This window comes from Carassius carassius, chromosome 3 (genome assembly GCF_963082965.1).
Source record: "Carassius carassius chromosome 3, fCarCar2.1, whole genome shotgun sequence".
Lineage (NCBI taxonomy): Eukaryota > Metazoa > Chordata > Actinopteri > Cypriniformes > Cyprinidae > Carassius > Carassius carassius.
The window spans coordinates 19,654,060-19,670,662 of record NC_081757.1 but is presented as its reverse complement, the minus strand read 5'-3'; the positions used below and the strand labels follow the sequence as shown (position 1 = coordinate 19,670,662).

Here is a 16,603-nt window from a genome sequence, read left to right as displayed (position 1 = left end):
TGCCATAGTTTCCTTTCAGGTTGCCACAGCCATTGCATGCTTTGTGCTGCACTTTTTATTCGTACCATTTTTTTTTACTTGATTATTTATTAGAATTTGAAAGATAACGATATTGTGATCTCTGATTGTATTCCTTGAAAACTAAACAATTAGTGCTTGAAAAGTCCTTTTGAAAGTCCTGGAATTTCATTTTGCAGTTTCTATACAAACCCTACCTTGTAATCTCATTAACAGACGTTTAAAAACCTGAGCAGTACTCTTATTTTGGGAACTGTTATGAAGACTAGAATCATATTTTTAACATGCAAACGCTCTTTTAATTTGTTTGCAAATGTGTTTTTGGAAGCGGCCAACCAGACATTGCTCCTTTTTATGGAACCATTAATGCTCCAAAAAATGTCTCTCTTTCCCTCTCTCCAACCCCTCCACTAGTTGAATTTCATTGTTTCTGTCCTCTCCAAACCACGCAGCTCTTCTCCACCTCTCTTTCTCTCTCTTTTTTTTTGGGGCACGGATTAGATGCCCTCCTCTGAGCTGATGAATAATTCCACCCGCTGGCTGGAGAGTTCAGCGTTCACTGCAGTCTGGGACCACATATCCATATTCATCAGAATACTTATGAAACCCATCAGTCTTTCAGTTAGCCTTCATATTAATATTTATGTTTTTAAAAATTTTAGAAAGTTTTTTCAGACATTCCCACTCTTACCTTGTGAGCAAACTGATGTTCTCATTCAACTAAAATGTGATTTGCAAAAATGCTTACACACTTAAGTTGTTTAATTTATTAAGAATTCACACTTCAACTTTATTTTCCAAAATTACAAAAGGCAAATGATTTTAAGCAAGTTATGTTTGATCTTGTTGCTGACCAGTTGTGTGTGTGTGTGTGTGTGTGCGCGTACAGGGACAGTGGAAGCAGACATAGGGCTCCTCGTAATGCACGCATGTCTGCCCCCTCCCTTGGTCGCTTTGTGCCCAGGTAAGAACACTTTTAGTCTGCTTATGCCAATACACCAGAAATACATGCTGCGTAATACATGAAATACGACTGCATTTATTTGATTTAAAAATACAGTAAAACAGTAATATTTATAAAAACAGTAATACTAGGAAACATTATTGCAATTTAAAGTTGCTGTTTTCTAATTTAATATATTTAAAAATGTAATTTTTTACTTTGATGGCAAAGCAGCCCTAGTCAACTCTATCGATGTAGGAAACAGTTGCGATGCTTAATATATTTATGGGAACCTTGATAAAGTTTTTCAGGATTCTTTAATGAATAGAAAGTTTAAAGTTGAAGTTTCACACTATTAAACAGAAATCTTTTGTAATCATCTTTACCATCACTTTTGATCAACTTCATGCATCTTTGCTGCATAAATGTCTTCATTTCTTTCAAAGACTTTCGAACTGTAATGAATATAACAAAAACTAAAATTATTGATTCTTTTTATTGATTCTTTTCACAATTGAAATTTGTATTGAAATTGGTTCTGTAATCATTTATATTTCAAATCTGCGTTTTTTTGCATTTGATTTCCTGAATTTGTCACAGTGCACTATGGAATTTCCTTCACTGTGAAATATGCATGTGATGCTGATATGAGTTACTCAACCTCAAAACTCTCAAATCTTGGGTTCACACGTCCTGTCAGTCTCTCTCACACTGCCTCTGTTTCCGCCCGTCTCTCCCAGGCGGTTCCTGCTGCCGGAGTTTTTACCGTATGCTGGAATCTTCCATGAACGAGGGCAGCCGGGCCTGGCAACACACTCATCCGTCAATAGGGTCCTCGCAGGTATGTTTGCCCTCTAAAGCTACAGAGTTTTCTAATATTAGATGGGCTGGGTACTCACTGAAGGCTTTGTCAGGGATGAAACTTCCCAAAAATGTTTGTGTAATGTCATGAGTCATGTCAATGACAAGTGCTAATTCGCCCACTCGCCCTGCTATTTTGGCTAGGAGGGCTCTCAGAGGGGCTCTTTAACAGCAGTTATATTAACGTTGACTTTTCTGCATTAAAGAGCTAGTTCAACTGAAAAGAAAATTCTGTAGGCATCTGTTCACACTCTTGTTGCCCCAATTGTGTATAATTAGCACAAAGCTATTGTAGGGATTCAGAAGCCATGTAAAACTGAAGTTGTTTTGACTCCTTTTTTTATATTAAACAACTCCAGATGAACACATTTTCAGTGAACTACCCCTTCAATATTAACCATATGCAGCTGAAGTTAAAGTTTTTTTAGCTAACTTTATTATTATCCATTTTTTTTTTCGACCTTGATTGACCCAGAAAGCTATGGTTTTGTATTTCCTATTTAAGTCCCATACACCAAACCTACACTTCAAAGCAACTAAATTTACTTTCTAAACAGCAGTGAATCTCGAAATATACATCATTATACACCTGTATGCCCGCATCGCAGGGTTTTTATAAAAACCAGCTGCCAGCTGCACCGGATATGCCGCTGAGCATCTACATATTGTCAATAACTTCCAGAAGTGCGGAAGAACCAAGCAGATGTTGTGAATGAATATTAGATTACTAGATGTGTAATATGGAAGCAGAAAAATATCAGGTATTTTGGAAACAACATGCACAGCTCTTATTTTTAGGAGCAACTTTATAAATTTTTTTTCAGCTATCTTTTGAGTGCTTGTTGTGAGGGTGGACGTCCCTTTTTTTTTTTTACAGATCCCACTCCCTACATATTCTGCACCAATTCAGCACAATACAAATGTCCACCGAGCTGTTTCTCACTTTTGCACACCAGCATTCTTTCTCTCTCCCACACAGAGAGGCATCTTCAGCCCACACTAATTGCAGTGTGTGATACGAGGTTCAGAAATGACCCCTTCAAACCCTCTCCAGCTCACACAGAAAAGAGCATCATGGCTTCACTTTACAGATCAGCAGTCGTTCAGTCTCTCCTCTCCTCTCCTCTCCTCTCCTCTCCTTCTTTCTGTGAAGGATAGGCTACTTTAAATCTTTTTTTTTTCCCAAACAGTGAAAATCAGTAGGGTCTAGTATTGTTTAGACCCTCCTTATCTCAAGAAGAAAGAAATATATACAGTAAATGGTTACAGATTTTTTATTTTCGGGTGAAATATGTTAAGCTGTGATGTAAACAAAGTCCAGAACTGCACTTTCACTGGTCACTGTGACATAAAAACTGCATCTATAGAAACAGCAGTAAAATGTGATAAAAATCGCTGAAAAAGTTTGATGACTTTGCCCCAAAATAAGGTTGAAAACGGCTTTTTCCCTACAGGTTATACTTTTACTACGCATGCGCAAGGGTTCACGACACCAACTTCATTTACGTCTCTATCCAGAATGCCGGTGCTGTGCCTAGCACTTAAACAACTGCTCAATGTCGCGATATAAAATGCTTTAACTCCCTTGGTAGTCCGGTGCCTTCGTGTTGTTATCACCCTCTTCTATGTGAATTCCATCTGACTCGCAGGCTAAATCGTCTCCGCTGTCGCAATACCTCAACTGTTCGCATACGTCAGTGGAACCAGACGATAGGCTTAAATGTTCCCCGCTTGACTATTAAAAGCAGATGATTGGCTTTCCAGCGGGAGGGGCGGGACAAGTGCATACAACCGCCATCTTTGCCGTTACGGATTTTCCTTATATAGTTGTATTTCGGATTGAGGAGGTGGCATGTCTCTTATAAATTGTCTCTGACACAACTTAGAAGATAGCACCTTTTGTTTGAACCCACCCATTGCTCATGTTACATGTGACTGACAGGTGTGGGATTTTTTTTTGCCCTGGTGTGTCCTATTATATCAGCTAAAACCTCCATAGGACAGGATTCACAATCTACTGGATCGCTTCCTCTGGGACGGGCTTATTAATCCTAACTGATTAATAAGCCCGTTCAGCAGAAAAATGAACTCCGAAGCCTGCAGAAATATTTTGTCTGTCAATTTACAAAAAGATGCAACCAAACTGTTTGGGAGATCCTTCATCATGCAGCAAGATAATGACCCAAAACATAGTGCCAGTGCAACAAAGGAGTTCATCAGGGGCAAGAAGTGGAAGGTTTTAGACTGCCTAAGTTGATCTCCAGGCTTAAACCCTATAGAGTATGCATCTTACCTGCTGAAGAAGAGACTGAAGGGAGTAACCACGCAAAACTGAATCATCTTTTGATGTCAAATCTAAATATTTTAAGTCTACAGCAAAATTAAGGAATTGGCCTCACTGTTCTACTACTTTTGGAGGGCAGTGTACATGGCAGTGTTGAAACCGTTATTATGGTTAATTTTTCAGAGGCAAGATGAATGAATTATGTGCATAAATTAATTGTGAGTTATTGTTAAATCAGTACTTTACCTCGTTTTTTGTAATTGTCAAGTGCGCTGGGTGTGAACTAATCATATTGAATTTTTCAGTTTTTAAATCGTGATTTACTTTACTCCGCATCTATTACTCAATGCTGGGATTAAAGTTCAGTAATAGGGCTTGTTTTGTGGACTCTTATTATAATGTGTTGCAGAGGGTAGTTGCATAGCCACGAGGTATGATTGGCCCTTGTTCTAAGATGAGATGAGAGGACTGTTATTGTAAACCCCAGGGCAAATATCCAAACTCAGGCTATTACCAGCACTCATTCCCCCTCTTCAAGACTTCTCCTTCTCTAACCGCTCTCAGACAACCTGATACAAGCCCCACAGCACAGAGCACAAATACCCACATTTTAACTTTCCACATATCCAGGATTTCTCTCTTACTTTCTGTAGATTTGCTGTGTTTCTTTCTCTACCCTAAATTCAGGGATCTTCAATTACTTTCTTTTGAAATCCAAATAAACATTTTAGTGGAGGACCTACATTTTTCAAAGTATTAGTATTATTACAAAGTATTATTAGATTATGGCATTTTCATTTGAAGTCTAAAATGATATCATGAGAAACCAAACTAAACACCCCTAATATGCTCAGTGACTGAGAAGATAGACCGACTTCATTTGTCTTCAGTTGTCATACTGTATACACACACACACACACACTACACGATAATTAATTTTAAAAATATATTTAATGATCAAGCTTAAGAATGACTCATAGCTGTATAGGACCAAACATTATTTGTATGCAGGTTCAGTGGGTCTTCCCAATAACACTTTTTGCGGCACACACTCTGATCAAATGAGCTGCAACAGTTTATTCTTGGTGTCAACAGTCAAGTTATTTGCATAAATACAACTGATAGAGTGAGACTTGATCAAATATGTGTGCTTATGCTGATCTGGGTCATGTTTGGCAAGTAGCTGAACTATGACCGTTGGAAGCTAAAAGCATGCTGTGCACTGGCTTGGCAATTGTTGACCACTTGAGTGCTTTTGATTTCACCACTGAGTTCTATACAGAGAGCACTCTCATGTATCAGGCAGTTTCATGAATGATCTTTAAATTAATCAAAGGTCTGTATAAATTGATTAATGGACTGTATTTGGCCCTTGGGCCACTTGGCTGACAAGCCGTGTTTTTGATTCTACTTTCCCTTCTGCCTTCCAGAATGCATTTTGTGTAATGATATTTGTTTTCAGTGAGAATTTGATTGTTTTGGTGGTTTGTCACTCAACTTCAAACGGTCTAACTATTTTTAAACTATAGTTCATAGAAACCAAAATAAAACAGTGAAAATGTTTTTTGCAGTACCTAGGGTAGGGTTCATAAATATATATCATTTTATTTAATTTAAAAATGAAGCAGATATTGATGAATAATTCACAATAATATTTATAACATACATTTACAAAATAGATGCGATCGGCTGCTTAAGTAAATATAATTGTTTGTTAGAGATTTCATACCATTGAGGAATATTAGGGTATGTGTGTATGTGTATGTGTGTGTGTGTGTTTATTAAATATTGTTTAACTACAGATAGGAAGTGCGATAAAGCCAAAGCTGGAAGGCCTTAGGATGGAGTGTGTAATGAATGAAGAGTTAGTGATGGAGAACAGTGACCCTCTCTAATTCAGCCCGTCTCTGATCCATTCAGTCCTGCTCCACCCAGCACTACAGGCCTGACGGATCCCTCAAGCTGTTATTGTCAGAGAGAAACGCAGTTTATATGGACTTTTCAGAGCATGAAAAACTGCAGCACACACCCGATTATCTTTAATGGAATGGTCCTTTCACCAGACTTTCTCTCTCTATTTGTGCTCTGTCGGGTCAGTGCTGAAGAGCCTGGTGAGTATATATGAGGGATATGACTGAATTCTGCTGCACAGCCAGATAATTTATAATTTTGGTGTGTGAAGTCAATTTCAACTATTTTGGAAAGTACTGATATAATTAGTTTTAGCATGAAGAAACACATTTTTCTTGGTAGTCGTCCTAAATTCCATTATTGTACGGGACACTTATGATGACCTCGTTTAGCACACGCACCACATGCCATCCAAAGACTCCCTCGGGTAATCACTCCTTAAAACACTCAGTAGAGCCGCTCTTAAATCACAGCTGAGTCTATGGAGAGTTCAGGTGAGGTCTCCCCCTCTCTCTCCCTCGCTGTTTCTCTTGTTTCTTGTCTTTGTCTTTCTGGGCAGCTCCAGGTAGTGACCTGTTTTGAGAGGTGCAACATCAGTGATGCCTCCCAGTTGCTCTTTATTCTTCTGCATTGGCAGAGCTCAGAGGACTCAGAGGTCATGAGTCACATGTCCTAACCATTTCTTGCTCTATGTACAAGGGGTTTCTGATTCTGAGAGGTACCATAGATTTGTGAGGAATGGTAATCTCACTTTCTGCTTACTGGATACTTCTGCAGTGCAGTGTATACTGTATGCAGACTTCTGGTATTTTAAACAATTTTTTTATTTCTTTTGGAAAATGTTAACATCTCTCCCTCTCCTTTGTTTCTCTACTAGAAGTTAGTAATGTATGCAAACTTGCATCCAGATAATTTGTCAATTAGGGTGTGCTCAACGAAGGTATCTTTTTGTCAACAGATACTTCAAGATATTAGTTTTTGTTCACTGATAAAATGTTGAGATGTGGGACAGTTGTGGCCTAAAGGTTAGAAAGTCAGATTTGCAACCTGAAGGTCACGGGTTCGAGTCTCAGTACCAGCAGGTATTGTAGGTGGGGGAAGTGAATGAGCACCGCTGTCTTCCACCTTCAAAAACACGACCGAGGTGACCTTGAGCACGGCACTGAACCCCCAATTGCTCCAGTTGGTGTCGGAGCAAACATCTGCCCACTGCTCCCGGTGTGTGTTCACGGTTTGTGTGTGCTCTCGTGCTCTTACATTCTTGTTCTCATCTTTAACGTAATTCACAGTTTACTTATGGTTTTGTATAATTATTAATTAAGTGCTCATGTTGTCATTAAGACTATATTAAGAAATTCTACTCTGTTGAACACATCCTAAGCGTAGTCCAATGTCAGCAAAATTTGGCATTTATTACTCAACTTGTTTTTTTTTTACTACTATGCTTTTCTTAAAATAGTTTAATTTATTCTCTCTGGCAGATCACATCATCAAATAGAGACGCCTTAAACCAATTCGATGGATCTGTTTAGATTAAAAAAACAATACTGTTGTCTGTAAAAGCTTTGATGAGGGGCATATCTGAGGATTTGCCAGATTAAAGTGTCAACATGTTTGATTAACTGATCTGCAGAAAAAAAGAAAAAGTTACTTTTCAAATGATATTTGAATTTCATCCCTTTTGATATTGTTGTCTTTTGAGAGTGACAGCCTCTGGGTTAAACGAAGGAGGATGTAGCTTGTCGGATCGGTTGTTCATGCAATCCAAATCTATCCAGATGACACAGCATTATGACATACTGGGCTCAGTGGGCTGCTAACTGTTTCCAGAAAACATTGCATTGCTCAGTCATGCCAGCTGCAATGGTGGCTACTAGTTAACGGTTGTAACAGCTTTCCTACTCTGTGTGAAAAGGTGCAGGCCTGACCTCCTTGGTGCTAACTGCCTGTGTCTTGAGTGCTGAGAATGTAATTGGTGTTGAGCAGAAGTTTAATCAGCCAGCAGGACGGGAAGAACTGATCCTGCCAAGACTCTGAGACCTGTTAAGCTAATCATCCAAACTTTCGAATGTTCTCCCATGGCATTTGCTTAGTGTAACAGAACCATTTGATTGTCTGACACTGTTGTTTTGAGGCTAACAAATACTGAGTGAATCCTGACATTAAGAGAGTATGACATGAATTTTTGAGCATTTTTTATTTTTATTTTTATTTTTATTTTTTTCGACTAGTTGAGCTTGTGTGTGTGTGGTTTTTCTACTGTTCATCGACCTGTGGTTGACTTTTCTTCCTGAACTATACCTGACAGAGCAGCCACCTAGAAAATACACTCACTCACTTTCACTCTTTGCAGCTGTCTATATATTGGGCTTATAAAAGCCTTCTCAGATTACATTTGGCCATCTGATTGCTAGTTTAAGTATCATTGATGTTGTTATAAGATCATATACAATATAGTCCTAACTTGTCGCACATGCTCTAATCTCAGTCAGTCTGTTTAACTCTTTCTCTCAACATGGTAAATTGAAGATATGTTTTTGAATAAGAGAATCATTTAATCAAATTACTGTCAGTAGAATTTTTACAGTGAATGAATATGGATAAAGCATCAATAATATTTAATTGATGAAAAATGTGTAAAAATCAAATTGGCTTAGTTTTTGCCATTACAAAACCGTGAACACTGACTGTTAATACATAAATTATTAGTAGTAGTAGTATGTTGTTAAGGGATTTTTCACAAAAAAAAAACAAATAAACAATTGCAGTTCTGTCAAAATATTTTCTTTTGTGTTCCAAAAGAGAAAGAATCTTACAGGTTTCAAATGACATGAGCATGACACATTGTTCATGCTTTGGATGAACTCTTAAACTGAGTGTTTTTAAATGCTCTTTTTTTTTTTTTAAATCTGTGAATATGTAAATGACTGGAAAATGTAAATGAATGTATCCCCCAGTTTCTACAGTCTCTGTCCACCTTGTAAAATTCTCCTCAAGCACTCAGCATCCCCATAGGTTCCATTTTTCAAGGCAAATGTTTTGTTCGTCTATGAGGAAAACGATGGCTGTGAAAAAGCCTTAGCTCATAACTGCACTGTGACAGATGATAAATACTTAATCCCTCACCCTCGCCTTAGTGCTTTTTGTTTGTTTTTGTTGTGGATAAAATTGTCATTTAAGTGTAGCTAATTCATGTAAACTCAGTCTGTTCCTCATCTGTTCCACTCCACTCCTCCAGATTGTCTTTAAAATGAAGCCATGTAGCAGTAAAATAATTTATTATGTCCTTTGTTTTTTAAAGATGACTTTGTGTCACAAGGATGTGTTATTCATCCTAATAATGTTTCTGGCCTGACGATTTGCCCTGTTGTTGACCTACGCTTTGGAGGGTAAAAAAAACGATTCATGATTCAGATGATTCAGTTTCAGTCAACACCCTAGTCTCAGTTCTGTCCATCATTCTGTTCTCCCTTATTTCCTCTTTAAGAGCTGTCTCTATGGCCAAAACATACAGTACTGTTCAGAAGTTCGAGGCCAGTAAGGAAATACAACCCGAATTCCGGAAAAGTTGGGACGTTTTTTAAATTTTAATAAAATGAAAACTAAAAGACTTTCAAATCACATGAGCCAATATTTTATTCACAATAGAACATAGATAACATAGCAAATGTTTAAACTGAGAAAGTTTACAATTTTATGCACAAAATGAGCTCATTTCAATTTTGATTTCTGCTACAGGTCTCAAAATAGTTGGGACGGGGCATGTTTACCATGGTGTAGCATCTCCTTTTCTTTTCAAAACAGTTTGAAGACGTCTGGGCATTGAGGCTATGAGTTGCTGGAGTTTTGCTGTTGGAATTTGGTCCCATTCTTGCCTTATATAGATTTCCAGCTGCTGAAGAGTTCGTGGTCGTCTTTGACGTATTTTTCGTTTAATGATGCGCCAAATGTTCTCTATAGGTGAAAGATCTGGACTGCAGGCAAGCCAGGTTAGCACCCGGACTCTTCTACGACGAAGCCATGCTGTTGTTATAGCTGCAGTATGTGGTTTTGCATTGTCCTGCTGAAATAAACAAGGCCTTCCCTGAAATAGACGTTGTTTGGAGGGAAGCATATGTTGCTCTAAAACCTTTATATACCTTTCAGCATTCACAGAGCCTTCCAAAACATGCAAGCTGCCCATACCGTATGCACTTATGCACCCCCATACCATCAGAGATGCTGGCTTTTGAACTGAACGCTGATAACATGCTGGAAGGTCTCCCTCCTCTTTAGCCCGGAGGACACGGCGTCCGTGATTTCCAACAAGAATGTCAAATTTGGACTCGTCTGACCATAAAACACTATTCCACTTTGAAATAGTCCATTTTAAATGAGCCTTGGCCCACAGGACACGACGGTGCTTCTGGACCATGTTCACATATGGCTTCCTTTTTGCATGATAGAGATTTAGTTGGCATCTGCTGATGGCACGGCGGATTGTGTTTACCGACAGTGGTTTCTGAAAGTATTCCTGGGCCCATTTAGTAATGTCATTGACACAATCATGCCGATGAGTGATGCAGTGTCGTCTGAGAGCCCGAAGACCACGGGCATCCAATAAAGGTCTCCGGCCTTGTCCCTTACGCACAGAGATTTCTCCAGTTTCTCTGAATCTTTTGATGATGTTATGCACTGTAGATGATGAGATTTGCAAAGCCTTTGCAATTTGACGTTGAGGAACATTGTTTTTAAAGTTTTCCACAATTTTTTTACGCAGTCTTTCACAGATTGGAGAGCCTCTGCTCATCTTTACTTCTGAGAGACTCTGCTTCTCTAAGACAAAGCTTTTATAGCTAATGTTCTCCCAGCTGAATCTTTTCAAAACTGCTTGCTTTTTTAGCCATTTGTTGCCCCCGTGCCAACTTTTTTGAGACCTGTAGCAGGCATTAAATTTTAAATGAGCTAATTAAGTGAATAAAAGTGTGAAATTTCTCAGTTTAAACATTTGCTATGTTATCTATGTTCTATTGTGAATAAAATATTGGCTCATGTGATTTGAAATTCCTTTAGTTTTCATTTTATTAAAATTTAAAAAACGTCCCAACTTTTCCGGAATTCGGGTTGTATTATTTTTTTACTTGCAAGCATGCAATAAATTGTTCAAAATTGACAGTAAAGGCATAATATTACAAAACTAATATATATATATATATATATACATATATATATATATATATATATATATATATATATATATATATATATATATATATATATATATATATATATATAATTTTTTTTTTTTTTTTTTTTTTTTTTTTTTTCTAACTAACTATTTAGTTTTCATGATAACATGTGCCATGTTAGCAGTAGAATAACACCAAGACCAGATGTGTTGTTTTTCTGGTTAGGTTTAGTGTAAAGTCCGCAGCATTCCGCTTCCCAAAGGGTCTTTTAAACTGAGAGAAGCTCTCCAGCTCATTAGTCCATGGTTGTTAGAGCAGCTCCTGAAAGCCTGTCTGAATGCCAGCTCGCTGCACCTGGGTGTCTGTGGGCTGTAATAGGCAGACAGCAGAGTGCAGGGGGAAGCTGTGTAATAGATATTTATGTTTGCATTACATTTCCTTGAGTCCAGGTCATAACAGGCAAATCTAATCTGTTAGCCAGGCCCAGGATCGACCCTCTACTGGCAAATGGACCTCTAAGTGTACTGTTCGGCCAAAGCCTTCCCTCTTCCCTTCTGTAATTATGGTGACAGGGCTGAGCACTGAAGAGGACAGCCTGACATTTCCTTGTTTACCTCAGAGAAGAGTTATTTTGCAGACAGAGACCTGTATTAAATTCAGTGGCGAGTGTGTTGTCTGATTTGCTAAGTGCCCGGAGTGCAGTATAGTTTATATAACCATTGAAGGTCTCTTCGTAGAACAAGTTATCGCAGATAGAGGAGATTCCTCAGGCAAAACAAAGCTTGTTTTTGTCTAAATTAGATGCAGAAGAGGATTTGTAGATATAGAAATAACCTCTTCCTTATTTTGTCTGTTACTTTCGTCTGCTCTCATTTAACCTAGTGTTACCAGTCTTAGTAGGGCCCTTGCTATTAATTTTTCTGTTTTCTGCTTGAGTGTTCAAGCCTTGGGTTGCACTCAGAGATGCCCTGTAAACCGCAACAAAACACAGTAGAGCCTCTTTAGTCAAATGCTGTTAGATTTTCCTTGTTCTTGTAATGTGCTGTTTCTGTTGTGGTCAGATGTACACTACCATTTAATAGTGTGTGGTTGGTAAGAGTTATTAATAGTTTGAAAGAAGGGTAGAAAATTTGAGTAAAACAGTAATATTGTAAAAGTTAAAATACCCGTTTTCTATTTCAATACATGTAAAAATGTTATTCCTGTGATGGCAAAGCTACATTTTTAAAAGTCATTACTTCTGTATTCAGTGTCATATAATCTTTCAGAAATCATTCTAATATGCTGATATGCTGCTCAAGAAAAATGTCTTATTATTATTAATATTGAAAGCAGTTATAATATTAACATTTATTAAGATTTTTGTAGGAAACTGTGATCCATTTTTAGGATTATTTGAAGAATAGAAATTTCAAAAGGACAGGATTTATTTGCCATAGAAATCATTTGTAACCTTTACTTTGTGATCAGTTTAATGCATCCTTACTGAAAAAAACTTTTTTGAATGGTACTGTATGGAATGTGCATTTTCAGCCTGTTTACGTAGAAATATTGACTGGTTGATGAATTGTTTAATTGCTGTACCTGTAACGTCACACTTTTTTTCTTTTTTTTAAGGTGCTGTAATTGGGGACGGTCAATCTGCAGTGGCCAGCAACATAGCTAACACAACGTATCGTCTCCAGTGGTGGGACTTCACCAAATATGACTTGCCTGAGATCAGTAATGGTGAGTGGTTGCAGGGGTGTATCAAAGCCATTATTGACAAATAGACTGTCATATTATCAATTACAGATGGGGAGAATTAATGTTTTAGTATACTGGGATTCTTTCTTTAATGATTCTGATTGCTCTACAGTCATCTTAAGTTTAGTTCTTAACAGTAAATATTCCACACACACAAAACTTTTTTGAGCAAGAATCTAAACTGTCTAAATCATCTGTCACTTGTCAGATCATAGTCTAAGAGGACTGGTTTTGTTTATGACTGAGTTTTGCATATGAACAGTAGAACATTCAATAAAATATAGGATTAGGATTTAACCCACCCCTGGTTCCAGTGGTGTTTAGTAGGGGATTTTCCAAAAAGGCACATGAGTTCTTTCTGAGATTTAATATTTGCCATGTGCCCATCCACCCAAACACCAACACAAAATGCTCCAATACCCCACAGTGTTGAGGAAATTGTAGTGAGGGGAAAGGCTGCACCATGGTAGAGTAGCTGTAGAAAAAGGTACGAGTGAGCACTCCACTGAGCACAAGAGTGCAGCTGATGGAGGGCAGATGCCATGGACAGGAGAGGAAATTGGTCACATATTAAAGTTATTTTCTTCCCCGCCTCTCTCTTTCTTTCTCTCTCATGATGAGCATTACTGGAAGCTCTTGGCGATTACCCATGGCTGATTACAAGATTGCAGAGTGATTCTTGTTATCTGGGCTTGATCTCACACCTGGCAGCACTTAGGCACTAACATCTGTTCAGTCAAAGGTTAGCATCCCTCAGGGCATGTACACGCATCCAGATACACACAAGAAAATGAGTGCAGTGAATTCTGTGTTTATTGCACTATGAAGGTAAGGAAAAAAAGAAATCAAAGTCTAGACCCAGGCCCAACCTGCTGAGGATCTGTTGATGGATGGGGATTGAGTTTTATTTGTCTGTTCTGTCGAAGACTCATTTATTTTTAAATACTCAGATATCCAACAGACATGGCAAAAAAAACTGACAGTTTAGCTGTTGTTAGTGTAAAAAAAAAAAAAAAACTTAGAAATGAGACAGAACAGCTCAATGCATATCATACAGTACATGCAGACGTATTGTGCATCCCAGTGTCATTTGGGTCCGGTTTTAGAGGACAGAAAAGATTTAGTTAGGTTTTTGTTAAAGCTATTCAAACACGCACAATTGTTTTGGAAAATCCCCTTACCCTTCTTGGCTTGCAGAATCCCCAGCTTTGCCCCAAACACCCTGAAAGAAAATCTCTGGCTTCACAACATCCTCCAAATTATGGTGTGTTGTGGCTTATCGTGTTTATTGTAAAGTACCCCCAAAAAAGATGGATTGGAAGATTGGCTGCTAACTAGGAATTAATTCTAATTGTTTTATCTCTGTTTGGTGCATACAGGCAGTCAGTGTTGGGAAGGTTACTTTGGAAATGTAATAGGTTACAGATTACAAGTTACCCTGTTTAAAATGTAATAGTAGTGTAACTTTTTCAATTACTTTATTAAAGTAATGTAACTTATTACTTTTGAGTACTTTTTGATTACTTTTCTAAATTTGTGAAAATTAAAGAATAATAAATAAAAGCATATGCATCAACTTAAATACATTTATCTAATAAGCATGTGACGTATTCTGTGTAATAAACTCCTGAAACATTGGTGTTTTTTTTAAACTGCTGTCTCTGTAATGATGATAGTTTTCTCAAAATAAGTAAAATGCATGAAGTGACACAGAGCAGTTCTAGAAATTATGTTTATGTGCTCGTGTACTCCTATATTGAGGCGGCAGGGGTTGAAAACACTGCGAGCTTCAGTAGGCCTATGTGTAGTAAATGAAGCCATGTCTTTGCCATTAATTTACAGGAGGGAAGGACTGGGAAAAAATTCAGACTGGAAAATTCAAACTCATACAAACAAATTCACGGACAAAACTATTTTTTGTATGGACCTGACATAAAAAAGGTTTAAATCTTTAATTTGGGGACATGCTAAATAATTAAAAGTTCTCTCCTGAACTGCACCTTCACTTCCATTTTTCTCTTCAGTCTCTTTATTTTGCCCTGTTATCCATCTCTCTCATGACTTTAATACTCAAGATTGAACAAAACTATACTTTACAATACAATACTCTACAATACTACAATATCTTTATAGAAAAATCCTAATACTGTACACGAGTCATGTTTTTCCCTTACAAAAATTAACCTTGCTTTTATTAGCCTATATAAAAGTAAAATAACCTTGTTTTTTTGTTTAGTTTTTTTTTTGCAAATGGATTTGTATTTATTTATTTAAATAAATACATTTGTAAAATATTTTAACATTTTTGGTTATTACAGTTAAACAATAGTAACCATTTTCTCTGGATTTATAGTTAAATATTAAAATGTTAATTTTCGTAAGGGTTGTGTTGTTGTCTGTCTTAACTCCCCCTAAACCTATAAAAAAATCTGAAATTACTACTGTAACATTACAACAGATAATAATGATGTCCTTTATATAGTATTTTGAGTGATGACTGATGAGCAACGTGCTGCTGCTTGATTAAATAAATAAAAAAAACAAAGACAAAAAAGCATCTTTACAGATGAAACTGACCTGAAACCCTGAACAGTAGTTTTGCTTCTCTTCTCCAGCAGTCCACTGTATTCTCTCTCTCTCTCTCTCTCTCTCTCTCTCTCTCTCTCTCTCTCTCTCTCTCTCTCTCTCTCTCTCTCTCTCTCTCTCTCTCTCTCTCTCTCTCTCTCTCGCATTGATTACTCTGAGTCTGATCCAAACCGTTTGGCGGAGCCGCGGAGAGCGCGCGAGTCATGACTAACAATTCATCACTTATTAGAGATTTAATTAGCTATTAATGGCGGATTCGCAAATGATCGCTTTGGTACATTCGGCAGGCAATTATACAATAATGATATTAAATAGTGGGGCAAAATCGGCTGCCAGGATGTGCAAGTCATATATTGCATTTTTGGGGCTTTATATTCACAGACACTAGTCCATGTCATGTTTTGATTCAAGTGTACTGACCTACTTTTGATTTAGTCATCCAAAATGTGGCATATTCCGTCCGCGTTAGGCATTTCGTTTTTATGACTGGATTCTACGAAGCAGACTGTGTTTCCGCATCCCGGAAATTATTAGGGCGGTATGTCTCAGAATAGTCAGTGCAATTTGGGAAAGAAATCAGTTAAATCTGTATGTGGATGTGTGTAAATATTCAAATGTAATCCCCTTTGTAATCGTAAAAAATTTCATAAGTAACTGTAATTTAATTACTCATTTTTTCTTAGTAACTGTAACTAATTACAGTTACAATAATTTTGTAATTAAATTACGTAACGCCGTTACATGTAACTAGTTACTCCCCAACACTGCAGGCAGTCATGGTTGTCCCAAGGGTTGATCATAGGAAGTTTTCTCAGTCAGATTAGAAAGGTGATCCATTCAGACTAAGAATGGGTACACACCACACAATTATAATGATAAAGATGCAGACAATCATATTGTTAGAATTACATTCAAAGCATTTTTTCCCAGCTGATGAATTGACAGCCAATCAAAATCCTTCCTTCTTAAATTCAAGTTATTCTCATAAGTGCACAGTTGGAATAAACAGATCAATATCATCCATTGCTATAAATGGTAATGTTACTATCATTATAGTACTGTTATAGTATTTATCGTTTTTGCTGT

The 16,603-nt window shown here is 37.4% G+C and overlaps 1 protein-coding gene across 1 annotated transcript in view; it reads left to right on the top strand.

Annotated features, from left to right (window-relative positions):
• Positions 1-16,603, top strand: part of ambra1a (autophagy/beclin-1 regulator 1a) — a 73,428-nt gene that overhangs the window by 11,670 nt on the left and 45,155 nt on the right. Inside the window, exons 10-12 of the mRNA XM_059532919.1 lie at positions 908-982; positions 1,702-1,802; positions 12,803-12,913. Of these exons, the coding sequence (XP_059388902.1) occupies positions 908-982; positions 1,702-1,802; positions 12,803-12,913 (287 nt within the window). The remainder of the gene's footprint in view (positions 1-907; positions 983-1,701; positions 1,803-12,802; positions 12,914-16,603) is intronic.